Source organism: Abramis brama (assembly GCF_963993115.1).
Source record: "Abramis brama genome assembly, chromosome: 16".
NCBI classification, from domain to species: Eukaryota; Metazoa; Chordata; class Actinopteri; order Cypriniformes; family Leuciscidae; genus Abramis; species Abramis brama.
Window position 1 is genome coordinate 1,955,207 of NC_139978.1, and position 21,092 is coordinate 1,976,298.

General features: G+C 39.7%; 2 protein-coding genes across 5 annotated transcripts in view; both read right to left on the reverse strand.

The window, feature by feature from the left end:
• The window catches only part of cdk11b (cyclin dependent kinase 11B), a 46,603-nt gene extending 43,407 nt beyond the window's left edge, over nucleotides 1-3,196 (reverse strand). For all 4 annotated transcript variants that reach the window (XM_084087792.1, XM_084087791.1, XM_084087790.1 and 1 more), the window contains exons 1-3: nucleotides 3,111-3,196; nucleotides 1,949-2,078; nucleotides 411-526 (exon numbers count right to left, since the gene is read on the reverse strand). In XM_084087792.1, coding sequence (XP_083943918.1) covers nucleotides 411-526; nucleotides 1,949-2,059 — 227 coding nt within the window. In that variant the 5' untranslated portion in view covers nucleotides 2,060-2,078; nucleotides 3,111-3,196. The remainder of the gene's footprint in view (nucleotides 1-410; nucleotides 527-1,948; nucleotides 2,079-3,110) is intronic.
• A 639-nt stretch (nucleotides 3,197-3,835) lies between these two features.
• Nucleotides 3,836-19,117, reverse strand: LOC311066108 (solute carrier family 35 member E2A). Its single transcript, XM_084087110.1, has 9 exons — nucleotides 18,842-19,117; nucleotides 17,565-17,910; nucleotides 14,461-14,596; nucleotides 13,155-13,282; nucleotides 10,859-10,979; nucleotides 10,703-10,756; nucleotides 10,457-10,529; nucleotides 8,710-8,855; nucleotides 3,836-5,474 (listed from the first exon to the last, which is right to left on the reverse strand). Exons 2-9 carry the CDS (start codon nucleotides 17,842-17,844, stop codon nucleotides 5,237-5,239), a joined length of 1,176 nt encoding a protein of 391 aa, XP_083943236.1. The 5' UTR covers nucleotides 17,845-17,910; nucleotides 18,842-19,117; the 3' UTR covers nucleotides 3,836-5,236.
• Between the last annotated feature and the right edge of the window lie 1,975 nt (nucleotides 19,118-21,092).

A 21,092-nucleotide genomic window follows, 5' to 3' on the forward strand; every position in this document is an offset into this window, starting at 1 on the left:
TATATGGAGTAAATGAGCTGTTCCTCTGGGTCCTAAAGTCAGTTCACTTCAGTGTTCATTCAGAGACACATGTAGACATTATACAATCATTTTTTGGTAAAATTTTAGCATATTTAATTTGAATTTTGAGCATTTTTAGGGTTTTTCTATGTCTATCTGAAGCATTCCTCGCATCCCATTCATTCCTAAGGGGGTCAAATTGACCCGTGAGAGAAGAATTTGTTACTTTTTTACATTTCAACCACAAAACTCCTCGAATCCATTATTTTTCGTGTGTATTCGTGGTTCAAGTGCGACAAAAGTCCTAGACTCTTGGACCCTCTGATGAACACTCACTTTTAAAATAAAAAATAAATAAATAATGAGTTGTGTGTGAAAATGCCCCAGAAGGCCGAGGGTGAGAGCGAGACCTGTCTTCGGTCGAGTCTTCCCGCATGTAGGGTGAGTTCCTTATTGTTATTTCCATCTTGTGGTCTCGTAGCTCTCCTTCCTCCGGAGTGTCCCGTTTGGATTCCCGATCATCCGTCTGTCAGACAAAACACATCCGACTGGAAATGGCAGCAAATGTACAGAGAAACTAAATATTTTACAATAAACTTGCATGCTCATAATCAGTCAATTCATACGGCTTGATGATTGAAGCAGGGCTCGACTTTAGCGCTCGTCCGGGACCAGTGGAGCTTCTGAAGAGCTTTCCCTGCCCGACTGATCAACTAGCCGGATTAACACTAGCCGGATTAACACTAGCCGGGTTAACACTAGCCGGGTTAACACTAGCCGGGTTAACACGCCAATAACAAACTATAACCATGGAATCACTAAAACGAGAGAATAATTCTGATTTTATTACATGTATTGTAAGTTGTGATCGATAGTGGATTTATTGCTGACGGTAACAGGGTTGTGCTGTTGAGGCTCTCAAAATGTGGAGTTTTATATTTTTAACATATGACACAGTTTAGCGATCTCACACGACGAGTGCTGATCCTGAACACCATCACGACTGAAAATGCGACACTGATTTCAACAGTTCAATAAACAGATTAAATTAAGTCACTTACATTTTAGATGCAATATTGACTGTTTTTGTTCCGTTTCAGCAGCGAAAATAGTTCCAATCAAAGAACCGTAACGCATCTCACAGGAACACGCAACCGTGTTTCATTACTGAATGATTCAGTGTTTTGAATGAATCGGTTGAGTCAAAGATTCAATGACTCGTTCATAAACAGCTGTCTCTTTCATGATTGAATCAGTCGTTTGAACGAATCGTTTGAATGAATGACTCAATGACTCGCTCATTAAGACGGTCGGTTTAGGTTCATGTTTAAAACTATCATTCTTTCCAACGTTTCTTATTTGTATATTAAAAAAATATTTAAAACAATTTCATAACATTATTTAATACAGTTTAATTTAATTTTTCAGTGTAAATTATTTAATTTGATCAGCCCTACTGTCTCATTATTCTAATTGAATTTATTGATCAAATGTAGGAATTTAAAATGAACGATGAGGCATAATATTTAATAAGATGGGGGGGGGGGGGGGGGGGGGGTGCCCTTTAAAGGTGCAGATATGACAATATGCAGATTTAAATATATCAAAGCTGATTGAACACTGATGAGAATATTGCTTCAGAATAAATTATATTTACAACACAATTTTTCTCTCGGACAAGCGAGTGCCAGATTTACTGGTGTGAAGGACAAGCGCATGAGAAGGCCTAACGTGGAGCCCTGATTACATCACGTCACGCTACTCGCATATGTATCATAGCAGGGGTTTTCAAACCTTTAGTTCCCAGATACGCTCATCCTCATGCGACCCCTGACCTCTGACCCCCGACCCCTTCTCTACTCCCCTGACCCCGGTCTGAAAACCCCAGGATTATGATTCAGCATTCATGAGTTGATCGAAGCGTATGATGATGAACTGACTCTCTTACGTTCTTTACTCGTTTAGGGTCGCTCTTCTCTTCCAGCTCTCGTCTGCGCTTCTTCTCTTGGAGGATCTCGTCTAACGTTTTAACTTTCCAGGTTTCCTTTTCGTCCCCCATCAGCTCCAAATCACCTCCACTGAAACCGCAGAGAAGAGAAGCTTGATTCACATGTGCGTACACACACACACACACACACACACACAATCAGCTCCAAATCACCTCCACTGAAACAGCAGAGAAGAGAAGCTTGATTCACAGGTGCACACACTCACTCACACACACACACTAACTCACTCGCGCACACACAAACACTCACTCGCACGCACGCGCACACACAAACACTCACTAACTCACTCGCACACACACACAAACACTCACTCGCACACAAACACAATCACTCTCTCTCACACACATTCAAACACTCTTACAAACACACACTCACTCTCTCTCTCACACACACATACAAACGCTCTCTCTCACACACATTCAAACACACACACACACACACACACACACACTCACTCACTCTCTCTCACACACATTCAAACACACTTAATTGCAAACACACACACACACACTCACTCTCTCTCTCTCTCTCTCTCTCTCTCTCTCTCACACACACACACACACTCTCTCTCTCACATACAAACACACACGCATTCAGTAAAGCTTGATAAAGTTGATCCCACAATCTTATAAATGGCTAAAGCGCGTCACGTGAGCTCACTCTGAACTCCCTCTCTGATTATTGTCTTATATTTCGCTTTATTTTCTGTCATTGAGGATCAGAAATCAGTTCTGGGAGGATGTTCATGTTAAGAAGTTAAAAAAAAAGACCTGAATGTGTAAAACTATGTTTTGGAAACCAACGTACCATGTGGTAATAAACACAACAGGAATATTGTAATGATTCTGTGATTCGCCGCCGCACTGTTAGTAAAGGATGTTCCCGCAGAATTAATACAAATCACGGAATACAAAATTATTTGAGTGTGTTTAAGCAGATCACGAGCGTCAGATTCACATGAACTTCACGCGCGCGTCCGAGAGCTCTCGTGCACTCACTCTCACAACAAAAGAAACAGCACGCGCACTTATACTTTAAACGGTAGCGCGCTTATTGACTAATATTAACAATGTAGAAGATTTTCAATATTTATTTACTCACCTGTGATTTATTCGGCGCGTTTTCACAACACCGGAAAAACAATTCACTTCCTCCTACTTCCGGCCAATTACTTCCGGGTCGATGCGATGCGCAGATATCGATGACGTCACACTGCCACCTGCCGGCGCTTTAGTGGATTGCAGATAACAATATGTAAATAAATATATAATTCTCCTTGACATTGACAATTTGTTGTATTGATTGAAAAACGAATGCAATAAAAACACATGAGCTTAAACACGATTTAATTTATTTAATGATTTTATTATTGTTTTTTGTTGTTCTTATTACAAAATCAGCTTTACATGGCATTAAAACAGTTTTTTTTTACTCGTGTAATCAAATCTAATAATTTACATTTTATTTGGAATATTTCACATTCCGCCGTAATCACCAGCGCTGAGAAACGTCGTGAACCACGTGACTACGCAGTTCGCGCCTCAGACATATGTTGATCTTTATTATTTTTAAACGTTTATTACTTTAGTTACTCGTTTGTACTTCTTGTTTATCAAATTATGTAAAATAATACCACATAATTAATGTATGATCATCACAAGATGTAGTCGATCAAAATGTTATTGGCCTACAGTTAAAATAGGCAAACATAGCATTAAGTATAAGGCCTTGTGTGCAATAAACCCGAGTACAAAACTTAAACGCTAAAACTTAGCTGGTGTTTAGCTAGTTTTAGTTGGTCTTTTAGCTGCAAAAATGCACAAATGTTGCACTGTATACATTTAATAAAGAAATGCAAAATTCATTTGAATCCAAATGTTATCAATGCACAAATAAAGACCAAATTATACAGATAATTCCCATTAGTGGTTAATGTACATTATCAAAACGTACAGTACATCATTTTATATCAAGTCACCACAGTTTAGACATACATAACCTTGCCATTTCATCAAGTATTTGACAAATCTTCTGCTTCACAGAGATAAAACAAAGAGAACACGTGGAATGAATCCTCTCATCCATAAGGCAGACAAACACAGGGAAACTTCAAGTCATTTGATATTCTGGACACAATCTTAAAACTGCTCAAACAAGTAAATCTCTGATGGGCCAGAGACAAAATAAGAGACGAGAAAGAAAACAATTCTGTCAGTTTCCTGTAACAAAACAGGCGATTAAACAAGATCAAACACGAGCTGGACGAAGATTGTGGCTCGCTACAATCACTGCATTTAATATGTACAAAACCTGCTTGTCTTTTGTGGAATGAGAGACCAGTAAATTAACTTTATAAGAAATACTCTTATAAAATACTCTTGAAGAAACATCTGCCATATTTCACCTTAAATCAAAATGTGTTTTTGCGCAAAGCCTAATTTGACAGATTTTTGACATTATTTTCTTGAGAATGAACCAGTGTGATTAAAATAAAGTGGCCTTAAAAACAGGCTTTATCGTCTTAATGCAAAATACGAGCTGGATATTTGCTGGTGAGAGTCACTCACTCACATGTAGAAACACCATACGATATTGCAACGTTTCTTTAAGTCTCTTTTGGTTGTCAATAAACCAATTATTGAGTCCCAAAACCACAGTTATATACAGTGAGGCATGATCCCTGTGAAACCTGAAGCTTTGATGATTGATTCCTGCGTTTTGGACCCACAGCCAGCTTTCGTTGAGTTTAAAGGGATAGTTCACCCAAAAATGAAAATTAGCCCATGATTTACTCACCCTGAAGTCATCCTAGGTGTATATGACACTCTTCTTTCAGACGAATACAATCAGAGTTATATTAAAAAATGTCCTGGCTCTTCCAAGCTTTATAATGGACGTTTCTGTTTTGAAGTCCATCAAAGCGCATCCATGATGTGGCCTTTATTAACTCCCCGGAGCCCTGTGGAGGACTTTTATATGGATAGATGCACTTTTAGCATGGATAGATGCACTTTTAGCATGGATAGATGCACTTTTATGGACTTCAAAACAGAAACGGTAATCCATTTGCATTATAAAGCTTGGAAGAGCCAGGATATTATTTTATATAACTGATTGTGTTCGTCTGAAAGAAGAATGTCATATACACCTAGGATGACTTGAGGGAGAGTAAATCATGAGGCTAATTAAAATTTTTGGGTGAACTATCCCTTTAAAGGAACGCAGGTTCATTTGGCAGACGTGACGTCGTCGCTGCCGTGAGTCATGTGCTTGTGCTCGGCCTCCGCTGATTGGCTGAGAGCGTGCTGGACGAGCGTGTCCCTCTGCATCTGCTTGGCCTTGTTATACAGCAGGACTCCCACGAACACCAGCACCGTCCCGACCGCAGACACCACAGTAATGGAGTTATTGAACACGATGATGCTCAGCCAGATCGACAGCGCGTGCTTCACGGTGCTTGCCACACTACACACACACAACACACACACATCTCATCAGTTCACATCACATCCTTCTTCTGTTCCATGAATAGAAAAGTTCAAAAGAACTGAAATAGAATCTTTTGTAACATTAGAGTGTGAGGCGCACCTGAATGTTACGGGCGAGAGCGTGTGAAGGAAGCGCACCTGAATGTTACGGGTGAGAGCGTGTGAAGGAGGCGCACCTGAATGTTACGGGCGAGAGCGTGTGAAGGAGGCGCACCTGAATGTTACGGGCGAGAGCGTGTGAAGGAGGCGCACCTGAATGTTACAGGTGAGAGCGTGTGAAGGAGGCGCACCTGAATGTTACAGGTGAGAGCGTGTGAAGGAGGCGCACCTGAATGTTACGGGCGAGAGCTGTTACGGGTGAGAGCGTGTGAAGGAGGCGCACCTGAATGTTACGGGCGAGAGCGTGTGAAGGAGGCGCACCTGAATGTTACGGGCGAGAGCGTGTGAAGGAGGCGCACCTGAATGTTACAGGTGAGAGCGTGTGAAGGAGGCGCACCTGAATGTTACGGGTGAGAGCGTGTGAAGGAGGCGCACCTGAATGTTACGGGTGAGAGCGTGTGAAGGAGGCGCACCTGAATGTTACGGGCGAGAGCGTGTGAAGGAGGCGCACCTGAATGTTACGGGCGAGAGCTGTTAAGGGTGAGAGCGTGTGAAGGAGGCGCACCTGAATGTTACGGGTGAGAGCGTGTGAAGGAGGCGCACCTGAATGTTACGGGTGAGAGCGTGTGAAGGAGGAGCACCTGAATGTTACTGGCGAGAGCGTGTGAAGGAGGCGCACCTGAATGTTACGGGCGAGAGCTGTTACGGGTGAGAGCGTGTGAAGGAGGCGCACCTGAATGTTACGGGTGAGAGCGTGTGAAGGAGGCGCACCTGAATGTTACGGGTGAGAGCGTGTGAAGGAGGCGCACCTGAATGTTACGGGTGAGAGCGTGTGAAGGAGGCGCACCTGAATGTTACGGGCGAGAGCGTGTGAAGGAGGCGCACCTGAATGTTACGGGCGAGAGCTGTTACGGGTGAGAGCGTGTGAAGGAGGCGCACCTGAATGTTACGGGTGAGAGCGTGTGAAGGAGGCGCACCTGAATGTTACGGGTGAGAGCGTTTGAAGGAGGAGCACCTGAATGTTACTGGCGAGAGCGTGTGAAGGAGGCGCACCTGAATGTTACGGGCGAGAGCTGTTACGGGTGAGAGCGTGTGAAGGAGGCGCACCTGAATGTTACGGGTGAGAGCGTGTGAAGGAGGCGCACCTGAATGTTACGGGTGAGAGCGTGTGAAGGAGGAGCACCTGAATGTTACGGGCGAGAGCGTTTGAAGGAGGCGCACCTGAATGTTACGGGTGAGAGCGTGTGAAGGAGGAGCTGAATGTTACGGGCGAGAGCGTGTGAAGGAGGCGCACCTGAATGTTACGGGTGAGAGCGTGTGAAGGAGGCGCACCTGAATGTTATGGGTGAGAGCGTGTGAAGGAGGCGCACCTGAATGTTACGGGTGAGAGCGTGTGAAGGAGGCGCACATGAATGTTACGGGCGAGAGCGTTTGAAGGAGGCGCACCTGAATGTTACGGGCGAGAGCGTTTGAAGGAGGCGCACCTGAATGTTACGGGCGAGAGCGTTTGAAGGAGGCGCACCTGAATGTTACGGGTGAGAGCGTGTGAAGGAGGAGCTGAATGTTACGGGCGAGAGCGTGTGAAGGAGGCGCACCTGAATGTTACGGGTGAGAGCGTGTGAAGGAGGCGCACCTGAATGTTATGGGTGAGAGCGTGTGAAGGAGGCGCACCTGAATGTTACGGGTGAGAGCGTGTGAAGGAGGCGCACATGAATGTTACGGGCGAGAGCGTTTGAAGGAGGCGCACCTGAATGTTACGGGCGAGAGCGTTTGAAGGAGGCGCACCTGAATGTTACGGGCGAGAGCGTTTGAAGGAGGCGCACCTGAATGTTACGGGTGAGAGCGTGTGAAGGAGGAGCTGAATGTTACGGGCGAGAGCGTGTGAAGGACGAGCACCTGAATGTTACGGGCGAGAGCGTGTGAAGGAGGCGCACCTGAATGTTACGGGTGAGAGCGTGTGAAGGAAGCGCACCTGAATGTTACGGGCGAGAGCGTTTGAAGGAGGCGCACCTGAATGTTACGGGCGAGAGCGTGTGAAGGAGGCGCACCTGAATGTTACGGGCGAGAGCGTGTGAAGGAGGCGCACCTGAATGTTACGGGCGAGAGCGTGTGGAGGAGCTGAATGTTACGGGCGAGAGCGTGTGAAGGAGTTGCACCTGAATGTTACGGGTGAGAGCGTGTGAAGGAGGTGCACCTGAATGCTACGGGTGAGAGCTTGTGAAGGAGGCGCACCTGAATGTTACGGGCGAGAGCGTTTGAAGGAGGCGCACCTGAATGTTACGGGCGAGAGCGTTTGAAGGGGGCGCACCTGAATGTTACGGGCGAGAGCGTTTGAAGGAGGCGCACCTGAATGTTACGGGTGAGAGCGTGTGAAGGAATGTTACGGGCGAGAGCGTTTGAAGGAGGCGCACCTGAATGTTACGGGTGAGAGCGTGTGAAGGAGGAGCTGAATGTTACGGGTGAGAGCGTGTGAAGGAGGCGCACATGAATGTTACGGGCGAGAGCGTGTGAAGGAGGCACACATGAATGTTACGGGTGAGAGCGTGTGAAGGAGGAGCTGAATGTTACGGGCGAGAGCGTGTGAAGGAGGAGCACATGAATGTTATGGGTGAGAGCGTTTGAAGGAGGCGCACCTGAATGTTACGGGTGAAAGCGCGTGAAGGAATGTTACGGGCGAGAGCGTTTGAAGGAGGCGCACCTGAATGTTACGGGTGATAGCGTGTGAAGGAGGCGCACCTGAATGTTACGGGTGAGAGCGTGTGAAGGAGGAGCTGAATGTTACGGGCGAGAGCGTGTGAAGGAGGAGCACATGAATGTTATGGGTGAGAGCGTTTGAAGGAGGCGCACCTGAATGTTACGGGTGAGAGCGTGTGAAGGAGGCGCACCTGAATGTTACGGGTGAGAGCGTGTGAAGGAGGCGCACCTGAATGTTACGGGTGAGAGCGTTTGAAGGAGGTGCACCTGAATGTTACGGGTGAGAGCGTTTGAAGGAGGCGCACCTGAATGTTACGGGTGAGAGCGTGTGAAGGAGGAGCACCTGAATGTTACGGGTGAGAGCGTGTGAAGGAGGCGCACCTGAATGTTACGGGCGAGAGCGTGTGAAGGAGGCGCACCTGAATGTTACGGGTGAGATGCGGCCCATGAGTGCGTAGGCTGTGACGCTCTGCAAGTGGAAGAGGACGCCGTCGAACAGCAGAAGCAGAACCACGTCCTGAGAGAGTCTGAAGCTCTGCTCGCTCTTCCCGATCGCCGGCAGATCCTGCGACACACACACACACACACACACACACACACACATCAGCATGCATAAAGTCCCGAGTATTACTGTGAAAAAATTATATTAGAAATATTACATCAGTGTGTGTTTTTTTTCCCCCAACTCAATGTAGTGCTGTTCTGTTAGATGTAAGTTTATTCATGTATTTACTTTAATCAAATTATTTCGATCAAGTGTAATAATTTCTGCCTTCACATGCCTCACTAACACTACAGATTCTCATGTATGACGGCACTAGCATTACTGTGAAATATTGATGTTAGAATTAATACATCATTGCGTGTTTTTTCCCCCTGACTAGATGTGTTTACTTTAATTAAATGATTTCAATCATGTGTATTAATTTAAATCAAATTTCCTTTATTTATTTTAATTTTAATCAATTTATTGAATTAGTTCCCTAGTTTAATTTTATTTATTTTTACACTGCTTTTCTTTTTATTTAAATAAAATTTAATTTATTCAGTTTTATCTAAAGTATTTATTTTATTTACTTAAATCATTATTTTATTTTACTTTATTTACTTTTTATTTATTTTAATCATCATTTAAATTAAATGTTTTTATTTATATAGTTATTTACTTTATATTTAAATCAAAATGTATTTATTCTAATTTTTTGCTTATTTCTTTTAATTAAATGTTTTTATGTAGTTATTTACTTTTATTTAAATCAAATATTTATTTTAATTACATGCGTTTAAATATGGGGTTATTAATTTTTTTTATTTAAATCACATTTTATTTATTAAATTAATTTGAATCGCTTGTATTAATTTATTATTTATTTACTTTATTTATACCAAATTGTATTTATTTTAATATTTTTAATTTATTTATTTAATTAAATGTTTTTATTTATGTAGTTATTTTTTATTTACATCAAATATTATTTATCCTAATCATTTTTATTTATTTATTTTAATTAAATGTTTTTATTATGTGGTTATTTATTTTTTATTTAAATCACATTTAATTTCTTTAATCAATTTATTTAAGCCTAATGTATTAATTTAAATAAAAATGTATTTTATTGTAATATTTTGTATTTTAATTAATTTATTCATTTATTTAGCTACTTAATCTTATTTTTTATATATTTTTTTACATTTTACACTGCTTTTCTATTTATTTAAATCAAATTGTATTTATTTAGTTTTACTAAATTAATTAATTTTATTTATGCTAATCATTTTTTTTTCATTAAATGTAGTATGTTTTATTTTAATAATTTTATTTATTTATTTTATTTAAATGTTTTTATGTGGTTGTGTATTTTCCATTTAAATCAAATTGTATTTATTTAATTTATTTATTTCAATCCATCAATTCATTATGTATTTGTATTTAAATACAATGTTATATATTTATCTCAATCAATTTATTTGAGTATTTAATTAATTAATTATAATCAAATTATTTACTTATTTTATTATAATTTTTCTTTACATTTTACAAGATTGCCATTTACCTGCGAGTAAAGGGATAGTTGTTTTATGTCGGTTTGATGTGTGTTAACACGTTTGTGACGTGGTCAGCGTTTAATAAAAGCGGGTCTCGGACGTGTGTTTGCAGGGACTGACCATCAGGAAGATCCAGGTAGGAACGAGCATGACCATAGCGGCGGCACTGGTGTAAAACTGCAGCTCTGGAGGACTAGAAACACACACACACACACATCACAGTGCTTCTATCGCTCGGTTCTTCATGTTTCTTCACCTGTGTTTGGGTTTAAGAGTCTCTACTCTTCCAGAAGAGGCGTGATAGCGCCCCCTACTGTACAACACTGAACACACACACACACACACACACAGATCAGCAGCACTCACCTGAACTTATACTTGTCCCCACTCAGCAGCTTCTTGGAAAACACATTCTGTAAGCTGAGAGAGGGAGAGTGTGCATTAGATGAGGTTTACTGTGGCGTGTGTGTCTGTGTGTGAGAGAAGGAAGAGTGTGTAAGTGTGTGTGTGTGTGTGTAGCACCAGTCCATGATGTTGGTGGAGAGCGCGGCGGAGAATCCCAGCATGTTGAAGCTGATCTCAGTGGCAGTGCAGAGCGCCAGACCGAACATCACAGGAATCAGGGACACGTTCACCCAGAAACCTGACACACACACACACACACACTCTGTTGATCAGGCTTCTAGACAACTGATAACTGGCTCGAGTCAAAAGAAGTCAAGTCTGTGTTATTCCGCTTTCTATACATTAACGGTGCTGTGTGTAACCTTTTCACTCTACTAAAGCACACAAATACCATAATCTGTCTGCATATATTGAGGAAACGTATGCTAAGTTCACACACTCGTTTCTCTGGAAAACACTTCTACAGCCGTTATTTTACTCTGAAATGTGCGTTTCTTACAGACTGCACCTTTAAGAGTGTCACAATGTGTCACAATATGCAACTGCATGCATGTATTGTCTATAGTAATGAAGGTTGACCAATTTAATTCAGCATCAGATATGGTAAACCCAGAGGGTCACACATTTGAGCATTCATGTTAACATTTTAATAAAATAAAATATTTCAAACTTTTTAAATGCAAGTACAGTAGTGGCCAAAAGTGATGCCCAGCCTAGGACAATCTCTCAAATATTATTATAAATGTGTTACAGATTTTGTAGTCATATTGCATGCTTGTGCTTGGAGTTTATTGTTTTATTTGTGATTATAAATCAAAGAAACATGATAAATTGTGCTGACATAATTTTTGTCCAGACTGTCATACAAAGGAATTTTGAGGACATGCAGAAACAAGAGAGAACCAACTAAATATTAATAACTGATAATGTCAATGTTTGCTTTTTCCTGTCAGCTTTTAGTTTTTCTATGCGTTTTTGTTAGCATAGTTAAACCTGTAGCTGTAGGTTGCCTTTTTTGCCAAATAACTTTGTCAGATAAAGACCTTAACCAAGTTTAGGATTTTGTTCTTTCATAATATTTAAAATATATAAAATATTTTCCTCATATTTTGATGTTTAATCGAACTTATAGAGTCACTTTTGGACGTCAGGGACAGAGTGTAAGCATTAGTGTGAGGGCTGCACGATACTGAAGAAAAATGCGATATGCCATAACTCATTAAATAATGCGATATTCGATATGCGATACGATAATGCTTAAAGTGTGTAAAATAAACTTAAATTGTCTTTAAAATATGTTTAAAATCATAGAAACTGAATAATCAAATGTACAAATAAAACACTGCTTAGTTTTTTATATAATTAAATATATCCTGATTCTTATTAAAGCTACAAAAGTTATTCAGCCGAGAGTGAGTGATTTTCTCTGTCTTTAGTTCATGACCTCAGTTATTGCAAGCTGTTGCGATATGCATATCGCGATATGTACATTTGCGATATATTGTGCAGTCCTAATTAGTGTCTGACATAATTCTCTATTTTTAGCTCAGCAGAATGATGAATATTTCTATTGCCCTGTGCATTATGGTCCAGGACCGAGTCCTCATGTTCAAGTGTATCGTTACATCTCTACTAGATTGAGCCGAGTGCGGACGCTTGTTTCTGCCACTGAATAAACATGAAAAAAAGGTAACTGTGACTTTTTTACTCGCACAAATCTGACATTTTTTCTTGCAATTGCAAGTTTACATTTCATAATTCAGTCTTTAAAGCTCACAGTTTTGAGAAAAAAAATTGTGAGAGAAAAAAATCAGAATTGCAAAAAAAAAGTCAGAATTGCGAGAAAAAAAATCTGAAGTGTGAGTTTATATCAATTGTGAGAGAAAAAAGTCAGGATTGCGGAAAAAAAAAATCTGAATTGGGAGAGAAAAAAATCTGAATTCCGTGAGAAAAAAGTCAGAATTGCAAAAAAAAAAAAAAAGAGTCAGAATTGTGAGAAAAAAAAAATCTCAATTGCGAGCTTATATCAATTCTGAGAGAAAAAAAATGTAGGATTGCGAAAAAAAACAAAAACAAATCGGAATTGGGAGAGACAAAACAATCTAAATTGCAACAAAAAAAGGTTGAAATTGCAAGAGAGAAAAAATCCCAGAATTGTGAGAGAAAAGTTTGAATTGCGAGTTTATATCACCATTCTGAGAAAAAAAAAGCAGAACTGCGAGATAAAAAGTTTTAAAAATGAAACCAAGCTTCCACACTCTGGTCTGGTAAGTGCAAGTCTGTGGGATTTAGTTCCCTGTTTTCTTCCAGTGAGTCTGAGTGCGATCCCTCAGAAGCGTTACAGCAGAGTTGTGTGTGTTTGCACAGTCAGTCATGCGCAGGATCTCGTGGATGCAGTCGTGTGTGTGTTCACCTGTGTATTCTCCCAGAATGAGGCGGGACATGATGACGGTGAAGATAGGAGCCGAACTCTTCACCGTCTCCGCGAACGACACGGCCACGTTCTTCAGACTGACCAAGCCCAGCACGACAGTCGTGAACCTGCCAACACACACAGGAGGAGGAGGAGGAGCCGTCCGACCCGTCAAACAAGTCCCATCGCATGCTTTTCCTTAATCCATCAAACAACAGACGATCTGAAGCCCAGTTCCCCTTTGTTCTACTTTACACGCCTGTTTTTTGTCAAACTCTCCCTCATCCACTTTACACTCAAACACTTCCATGTTAAATACGCACATATGCAACATCACATCACCTTTATTTAGTGTAGAGAATCCTCACATCCCACACTAAACGCCATTAAAGGATTAGTTCACTTCAGAATGAACATTTCCTGATAATTCACTCTCCCACACGTCATCCAAGATGTTCATGTGTTTCTTTCTTCAGTGGAAAAGAAATGAAGGTTTTTGAGGAAAACACTCCAGGATGTTTCTCCATATAGTGACTTCAATGGGGTCCAACGGGTCGAAGGTCCAGATGTGAGTTTCAGTGCAGCTTCAAAGTCTCGACACGATCCAGCCGAGGAATAAGAGTCTTATCTAGACAAACCAGCGGACATTTTATAACAAAATAAACATTTATATACTTTTTATCCACAAATGCTGGTCTTGCACTAGCTGTGATGCGTCACACATTACGTAATCAGGTTGAAAGGTCAAGCGTGACGTAGGGGGAAGAACAGACCCAGTGTTTACAAAGCGAACCTGCAAAGACTAAATCAAACCTCATTTACATAAAATAAATAAAAGGTAAAACAACGATGTCGGACGATTCTGAAGTTGGAGGAGAAAAAGGTTTTCGCCCTTTCCTACATTTCTGAACCAGATCACGCTTGACCTTTCAACCTGATCACGTAACGTGTGTCTCATCACAGCTAGAGCAAGACCAGCATTTGTGGTTAAAAAGTATATAAATGTTTATTTTGTTATAAAATGTCCGCTGGTTTGTCTAGATGAGACTCTTATTCCTCGGCTGGATCGTGTCGAGACTTTGAAGCTGCACTGAAACTCACATCTGGACCTTCGACCCGTTGGACCCCATTGAAGTCACTATATGGAGAAACATCCTGGAGTGTTTTCCTCAAAAACCTTCATTTCTTTTCCACTGAAGAAAGAAAGACATGAACATCTTGGATGACGTGGAGGAGAGTGAACTAATTCTGAAGTGAACTACACCTTTAACAGAGTTGTGTGTGCTGTACACACACACACACGCACCTCATGAGTCCCACGAACAGCATGATCATGATGAAGTTGGAGGGGTATTCGGCGCGGGACTTGTGCTGGTAAAGCGGACACGGCACCAACATCTTACCACAGCCGATCACAGTCGTGGAGAGCATCTGGACGGCACCTGAAACACACAAACACACACTCATGCACAGAGGAACGAGAGGTAAAGACTAATAAATGATCTAGTTAATCTCATGAAAACATTTCAGGTCGGAATTCAGGAAATATATTGAACTACATTTTAAAGCTTTCAGGATATTTTACGTTTGCATTGTGATATACAAATTCTCATTACAGCAAAAAAAGTAATATTCAGTATTGTAACACGTCAGTAACTTTTATTTCGATAGTCCACTTTATTGGACAGTATATCGAGTTTGTACGATATAAATAAATAAATGATACAGCACGAGGCAATATAGTTTACATCAATATACAGTAGTTTGATATTACGAGCGCATCTGGACACAGACTGAGCTTTAGCTTGTCCTAAACATGAGACGTGCTTTATATGAAGGGCTTCATAATAACTCCTAATTCATAAGTTGACATGCACGTCTTACTGCAAAATATTTAATTGTGTCTGAATATCATGAACAGAAATCAAACACTTACACAAGGAGCGTTTGCCTGTGCTTTAAAAACACCAAAAACAAACCAGACGAACTGATATACACTTCAAGCATTATTAAAGACAAGTAAACACTCAGTAATTAAAAAAGAACAAATAAAAAATTAGCAATCACAAAAACAAATACAACCGAACAAAGATATGACTGAAATAAACCGTGTTTTAAGATTGTCAGGTATTCGGGTTCAGAAACTGTAATCAAATGTAAAATAACACCACTTTATAACATATACATTAAAAATATAGTTACAAAAGTTGTTCAGTCAAGAACGAGTGGATTTTCTCTGTCTTCTGTTGTTTGATTAGTGTTATTATAGAGAATATTAGTGTTATTATAGAGAATATTAGTGTTATTATAGAGACGGCAGCAGGAATATTAGTGTTATTATAGAGAATATTAGTGTTATTATAGAGAATATTAGTGTTATTATAGAGACGGCAGCAGGAATATTAGTGTTATTATAGAGAATATTAGTGTTATTATAGAGAATATTAGTGTTATTATAGAGACGGCAGCAGGAATATTAGTGTTATTATAGAGAATATTAGTGTTATTATAGAGAATATTAGTGTTATTATCGAGACGGCAGCAGGAATATTAGTGTTATTATAGAGAATATTAGTGTTATTATCGAGACGGCAGCAGGAATATTAGTGTTATTATAGAGAATATTAATGTTATTATAGAGAATATTAGTGTTATTATAGAGACGGCAGCAGGAATATTAGTGTTATTATAGAGAATATTAGTGTTATTATAGAGAATATTAGTGTTATTATAGAGAATATTAGTGTTATTATAGAGAATATTAGTGTTATTATAGAGACGGCAGCAGGAATATTAGTGTTATTATAGAGAATATTAGTGTTATTATAGAGAATATTAGTGTTATTATAGAGAATATTAGTGTTATTATAGAGATGGCAGCAGGAATATTAGTGTTATTATAGAGAATATTAGTGTTATTATCGAGACGGCAGCAGGAATATTAGTGTTATTATAGAGAATATTAGTGTTATTATCGAGACGGCAGCAGGAATATTAGTGTTATTATAGAGAATATTAGTGTTATTATCGAGACGGCAGCAGGAATATTAGTGTTATTATAGAGAATATTAATGTTATTATCGAGACGGCAGCAGGAATATTAGTGTTATTATCGAGACGGCAGCAGGAATATTAGTGTTATTATCGAGACGGGAGTATTATACAGTAAATAGTATATAATATTAGGCTACTGTCACTTTAAGAGCTGCACGGATCCAATATACTGATACACACGCGTTTTCTTTCTCAACTGTTTACACTCACTCAAGACATAACCGACTGCGTTTATGGGGATATTTTGACATATATGTGTGTGTTTTTGTCTGTTCAAGTGCGAAAACACACGGAAGAGAACCTGTATCTCGCACTATCCAGTATATAAGACGAATGTCTGAGCGCGTTCTGAGACGTATTGGATGCGTGCGAGAACAGCGTGCGAGCCTTCTTGCGCTTGAAAGGTTTAAAGTCATTTAATTTTTGATTTAGAATATTTATATAGTAAATTCGTTTTTTGAAATATTTGTTGTTGGACATTAAATATGCCATATGCCAAATATATGTTAATACAGATATATATATCATATATCACCATTCAGACAAAATACAGAGATATGATTTTCTGTCCTGAGAGTATGGAGATAAAATGTGCTTGAATAATGTCACAGTGCAAACCACCTTTTACTATGAACTCAAACCTCTTGACCGATAAACTTTTTCAGGCATTTAAATTTAAAGTCCCCCTGTGGTGAAAATCCAGTTTTTAATGTAGTTTATGTGTCTATGTGGTGTTTTTAATCCTCTTTGAGTCAAACCATGTGTAAATTCATAAGTCGACTCCATTGCTGAGTATTTCCTCCTTAAAACTGCAGTGAACCAAAGACAGTCTCAAAAACACGCTTTGAAATCGCTGGTGTTTCTGACGTCACAAACTACCTTGTAACCAATCAGATCAACGTGTGATCGTCAACCAGTGGATCTCTGAGCTGAGTGAGTGAGTGGAGGCGGGGCTCATTTGCATATCCATAGAACCGCGCATACTAAATGAGGCAAGGGTGTTGAGTTACAGTCAAGATATTTTAAGGCATGAAGACATTTTATTCAAGGAAAAAACATCTAAATATGTCATTTTGGAGATCAAAGATGAGTTTTAACGGATAAAATGATTGACTACAGGGGGACTTTAATCTTATTTCACGTGGGAACCCTGGAAATATATATATTTTTTATCTTGTGGTGAAGTTTGATCTGATCGTGTTCCTCCCCCATCGCCTGAATAGAGGCCAAGTTCACTTATATGCTTTGTTTGCTGAGACAGAAGTTTATTGTACTTATCTTTGTTTGAGAATCAGCGTTTACAAACGGCTAAATCAGAGCGTAATTGCGCGGGAAGGACACATCTGGGAAACCTACCCAGCATGCTCGGCTCTCCCTCCAGCAGAGAGAGTATGTACTTGTTGAGGAAGAGCGTGCAGAAGCTGAAGAAGTACCAGAGCGCCAGGTACGTCAGAGCCCTGGAGTTCCACACGCCGGCGTCGTCCTCGATCATCGTGGTCTCGGTGATGGTGATCTTCAGCACCGGCTCTCCCGGCGTGCTCTCGCTGCGGGACAGCATCACCCGCTCCTGACGCGGCCGGAAGCTGCCGAACGAGGGCCAGAACGAGGACTTCCCGGAGCGCTCGCTGCCGGCCATGGTGCGGGAAGACGGTGGCAAACTCCAGGAGTAATGAAGCAATGACACAACACATGAGAAGGAACTCTGCGAACACAGGAAAATAAGCTCATTCTCACCATCCTACTCCAAAACTCCAGATCGTCATGATTTAATAGATCGCTAAAGTCAGCTTAATTTTATTCATGGAATAGTGTTTATTATAAATGATTTATTGGTGCACATCATTGAATTAGAATAAGTTCCTCTTGCAGCATCTCTTCTGATGATGTGGGCGGAGCAACCTGTCACTCACATGAGATCAGCCAATAGCAAACCACAACCATCCAATCAATTCCTCACGGACACAATCAAGCCCCGCCCACATTTGTTCTTGTTCGGTAAGCGTTTCACTCAGATATATGACACAATAGAGAAGAAAAGACCAGCATAAATCTTCCCTTTCATGCCACACCTTAATTAAACGGATCTAGTCCAAATATTATGTAAAGCTGATGAGTGTGTGTGAACACAAAAGCATGTGTGGTACATTAATAATGAATAAATGACACAAATAGCATGAAATAAGTGTGACCGGTTTGTATCAGAAATGTCGCATCAGGTATAAAAACAAGTAATATGTACAAACATGTATGCACACAATAAGCGCATTGTATCAAATGACTCATTTAAATCGTACATATAGTTAAAGACAATTATTATAAAGTAGGACCTTGCTAAGTTACTTTTTTACGTGTGTCTTTAAGTGAGTGTTCAAATACTTTTTTGAGTATTTATGAATGTTACATGTGCTCCGAGCTAGTTTATGTACTTATGTCTTGTATGTTTGTCTAATCTATTTGTTTAATTTGGGATGATTATTTAAAGGAACTAAAAGCCTATATGTTTATGCTAGTATTTCTTCAAAACAATACATTACAAATAAAGATCAAAGATCATTTAAGACTCCATTCCGCTTCATGCAAGATATCTGCCCGAACAAACAACAGGATGAAGAAACAGAAACATGATACTCTACCCAGTGTGTTCATCCGAGACATTTAATCCGCATGGAAACACGCTTCATCTTCGGAGCTCTTTCACATTCTCTCATGGAAGCAGTGGCTGAAGTTCAGCTGAAATCATGAGGATCGGGATCTATCGACACGTCTTCACTGCGCTGATCCTCTTTCCTGATGTGTGTGCATAAGCTGCGTGACTCTGCGCAGTGTAACAAAGAGGAAATGCTTTTGTTTTCACTCGCTCTGCGCACTTGGAGCGCAGCTTTGACTGGAGAAACTACATGAACGTCAAGATGCGGAAGTTGGATTTTTGTTATTGCAAATTAAAGGTTGCAGACATTAACAGTGAGAAGAAAAACAGATGAGGAGACATCATAAGAGGATAAATTAGGCTACACAAATCAATTCAATATTACATTTTGTCAATATGAAAAATTAAAGGTTCCTTAAAACAGACTCAAGGATATTATATGTTTTAGAAACCGTTGAGTTTAAAGGTTTTGATATTTTCTTAAGGGAAGTAACAACATCTGTCATAAGTGTCAAAGTGGATTTACATCGAATATTAGATTTATGTTTCCAGTAAGGATTGTTTGCAAAAAAAGAATGAGACAAGATAAAATACTCAAGGAAATAATTTCTACTATAAAAAGAATGAGCAATCACAAGCTGATATCAATATTTTATTTGAATTACAAGCTGAATTGGACAATATCTATCAAAATTTGGCACAGGGAGCTTTTATTCGTTCTAGGCGGAAATGGACGGAACATGGTAAAAGGAATAGGCTACAAAATATTTTCATAATTTAGAAAAAAGAAATGTTAGTGTTAATGGTATATATAAACTTAAAATTAATGATCAGATCTCTGAAAAAACTATACTCCTAACACAACAGCTGTCAGAGCTCATATTTCCTCTCTTGTATAAAAAGTGTGGCTCAAGGTATTGATGAATCTCAGAAGGACATCTGTGATCAAGACATATCCAGAGGCGGCCTTACCTATGTTTCACCCGTTTCAAACGAAACGGGCCCCGCCCTCCAAGGGGGCCCCCAACAGAACAGGAAAATCCCATTCATTTTCTCCCTAGGATATTCATTTTCAGACATAATGTCTAAAGTGGTCTCCAACACGTCGCTCGCGAGAGTAGCTCGTGGCCTGATTGGAGGTAGCTCGCCCAAGGGCCGTTCACATATCGCGTCTTTTGCGCGCTCAAGTTCGTTATTTCAAATAATTGAAGCGACGCGCTCATTTTTTCCAGGCGCAACGAGTCAATATGAAGGATGGGGGTGCACCCAAACTACGGGTGTTTTGTTCTTCGTAAATAAATCTTCTAGCAGAGCTACAGCAAGCGTTTATCGGTGGTGGAAATCCATTAGCTATTAAAACTTCTCTGTCGTTGTGGAGAGCGCATGATTGCATAGCATAGCAACGACAGACGCCACGGGAAAATCGGACCGAATTTTACTATTAATAATAAAAGATAAGCTAATGTGCATTGTAAATGTCAGTATTTTGTCTTTTTTGAATCATTCTTTTTATAAAAATGATTTAAAGGCTGAAATATGCGAGGTTTATCTTTTTATAAAAACTTTTTTGTCAAAACTTTATTTGAACTTGTACATGTTAGTAGATAACATGTTGCAAGACACTCCTTTCAAATTTGGCCATCATTTTTAATGTTACTATTTTGATGTTTATGTAAACAAAAAGTGCATATTGATGGTAAGTTTATTTGTTATTTGCTGGTTTTCGACATAAAACTTGGTGAATTGATTTTATTGTGTAGTATTAGTACTTTTTGAACAGGATTATGTGATAACCATGCTCATTTTGGTCACTATAATCATGAAATTACATTTTCATACCATTTCATCTCTAGTTATGATGCACTATAAAATCAACAATAATTAGGCTATGTGTTTTACAGTATAATAATTTTTTTTATATGTCAATTAAGGGTGACATATATAGGCCTACAATAACTCGTTTAGGTCTAAAACAGTTAGCATAGTTGTTAATATGAGAGTTATGAGACATTATTTAAGAGATTTAATTATTGCATATCTCTCGGCCACTTTCATTAAAAAGTAGCTAAAAAAGGTTGGAGACCCCTAAACCATCCAAGTTAGATTGACCACGAGCTACGAGGCTGTGAAACGAAAGTTTCTACTCCTATAAAAGCCACAAAGTATAAAAATAAAACTTGCTATTTGCGATCTTCTGGAGAAATACTACACTACCCATAATTCTAAGCAAAACACTG

Excerpts from the sequence above, each read along its gene's own strand:
- LOC311066108 (XM_084087110.1), bottom strand. The coding sequence starts at position 17,844 with ATGGCCGGCAGCGAGCGCTCCGGGAAGTCCTCGTTCTGGCCCTCGTTC. Across the intron at positions 14,597-17,564 it reads GGGAGAGCCGAGCATGCTGG|GTGCCGTCCAGATGCTCTCC; the intron begins GTAGGTTTCCCA and ends TGTGTGTTTCAG. Across the intron at positions 10,757-10,858 it reads TCCACCAACATCATGGACTG|CTTACAGAATGTGTTTTCCA; the intron begins GTGCTACACACA and ends TCCCTCTCTCAG.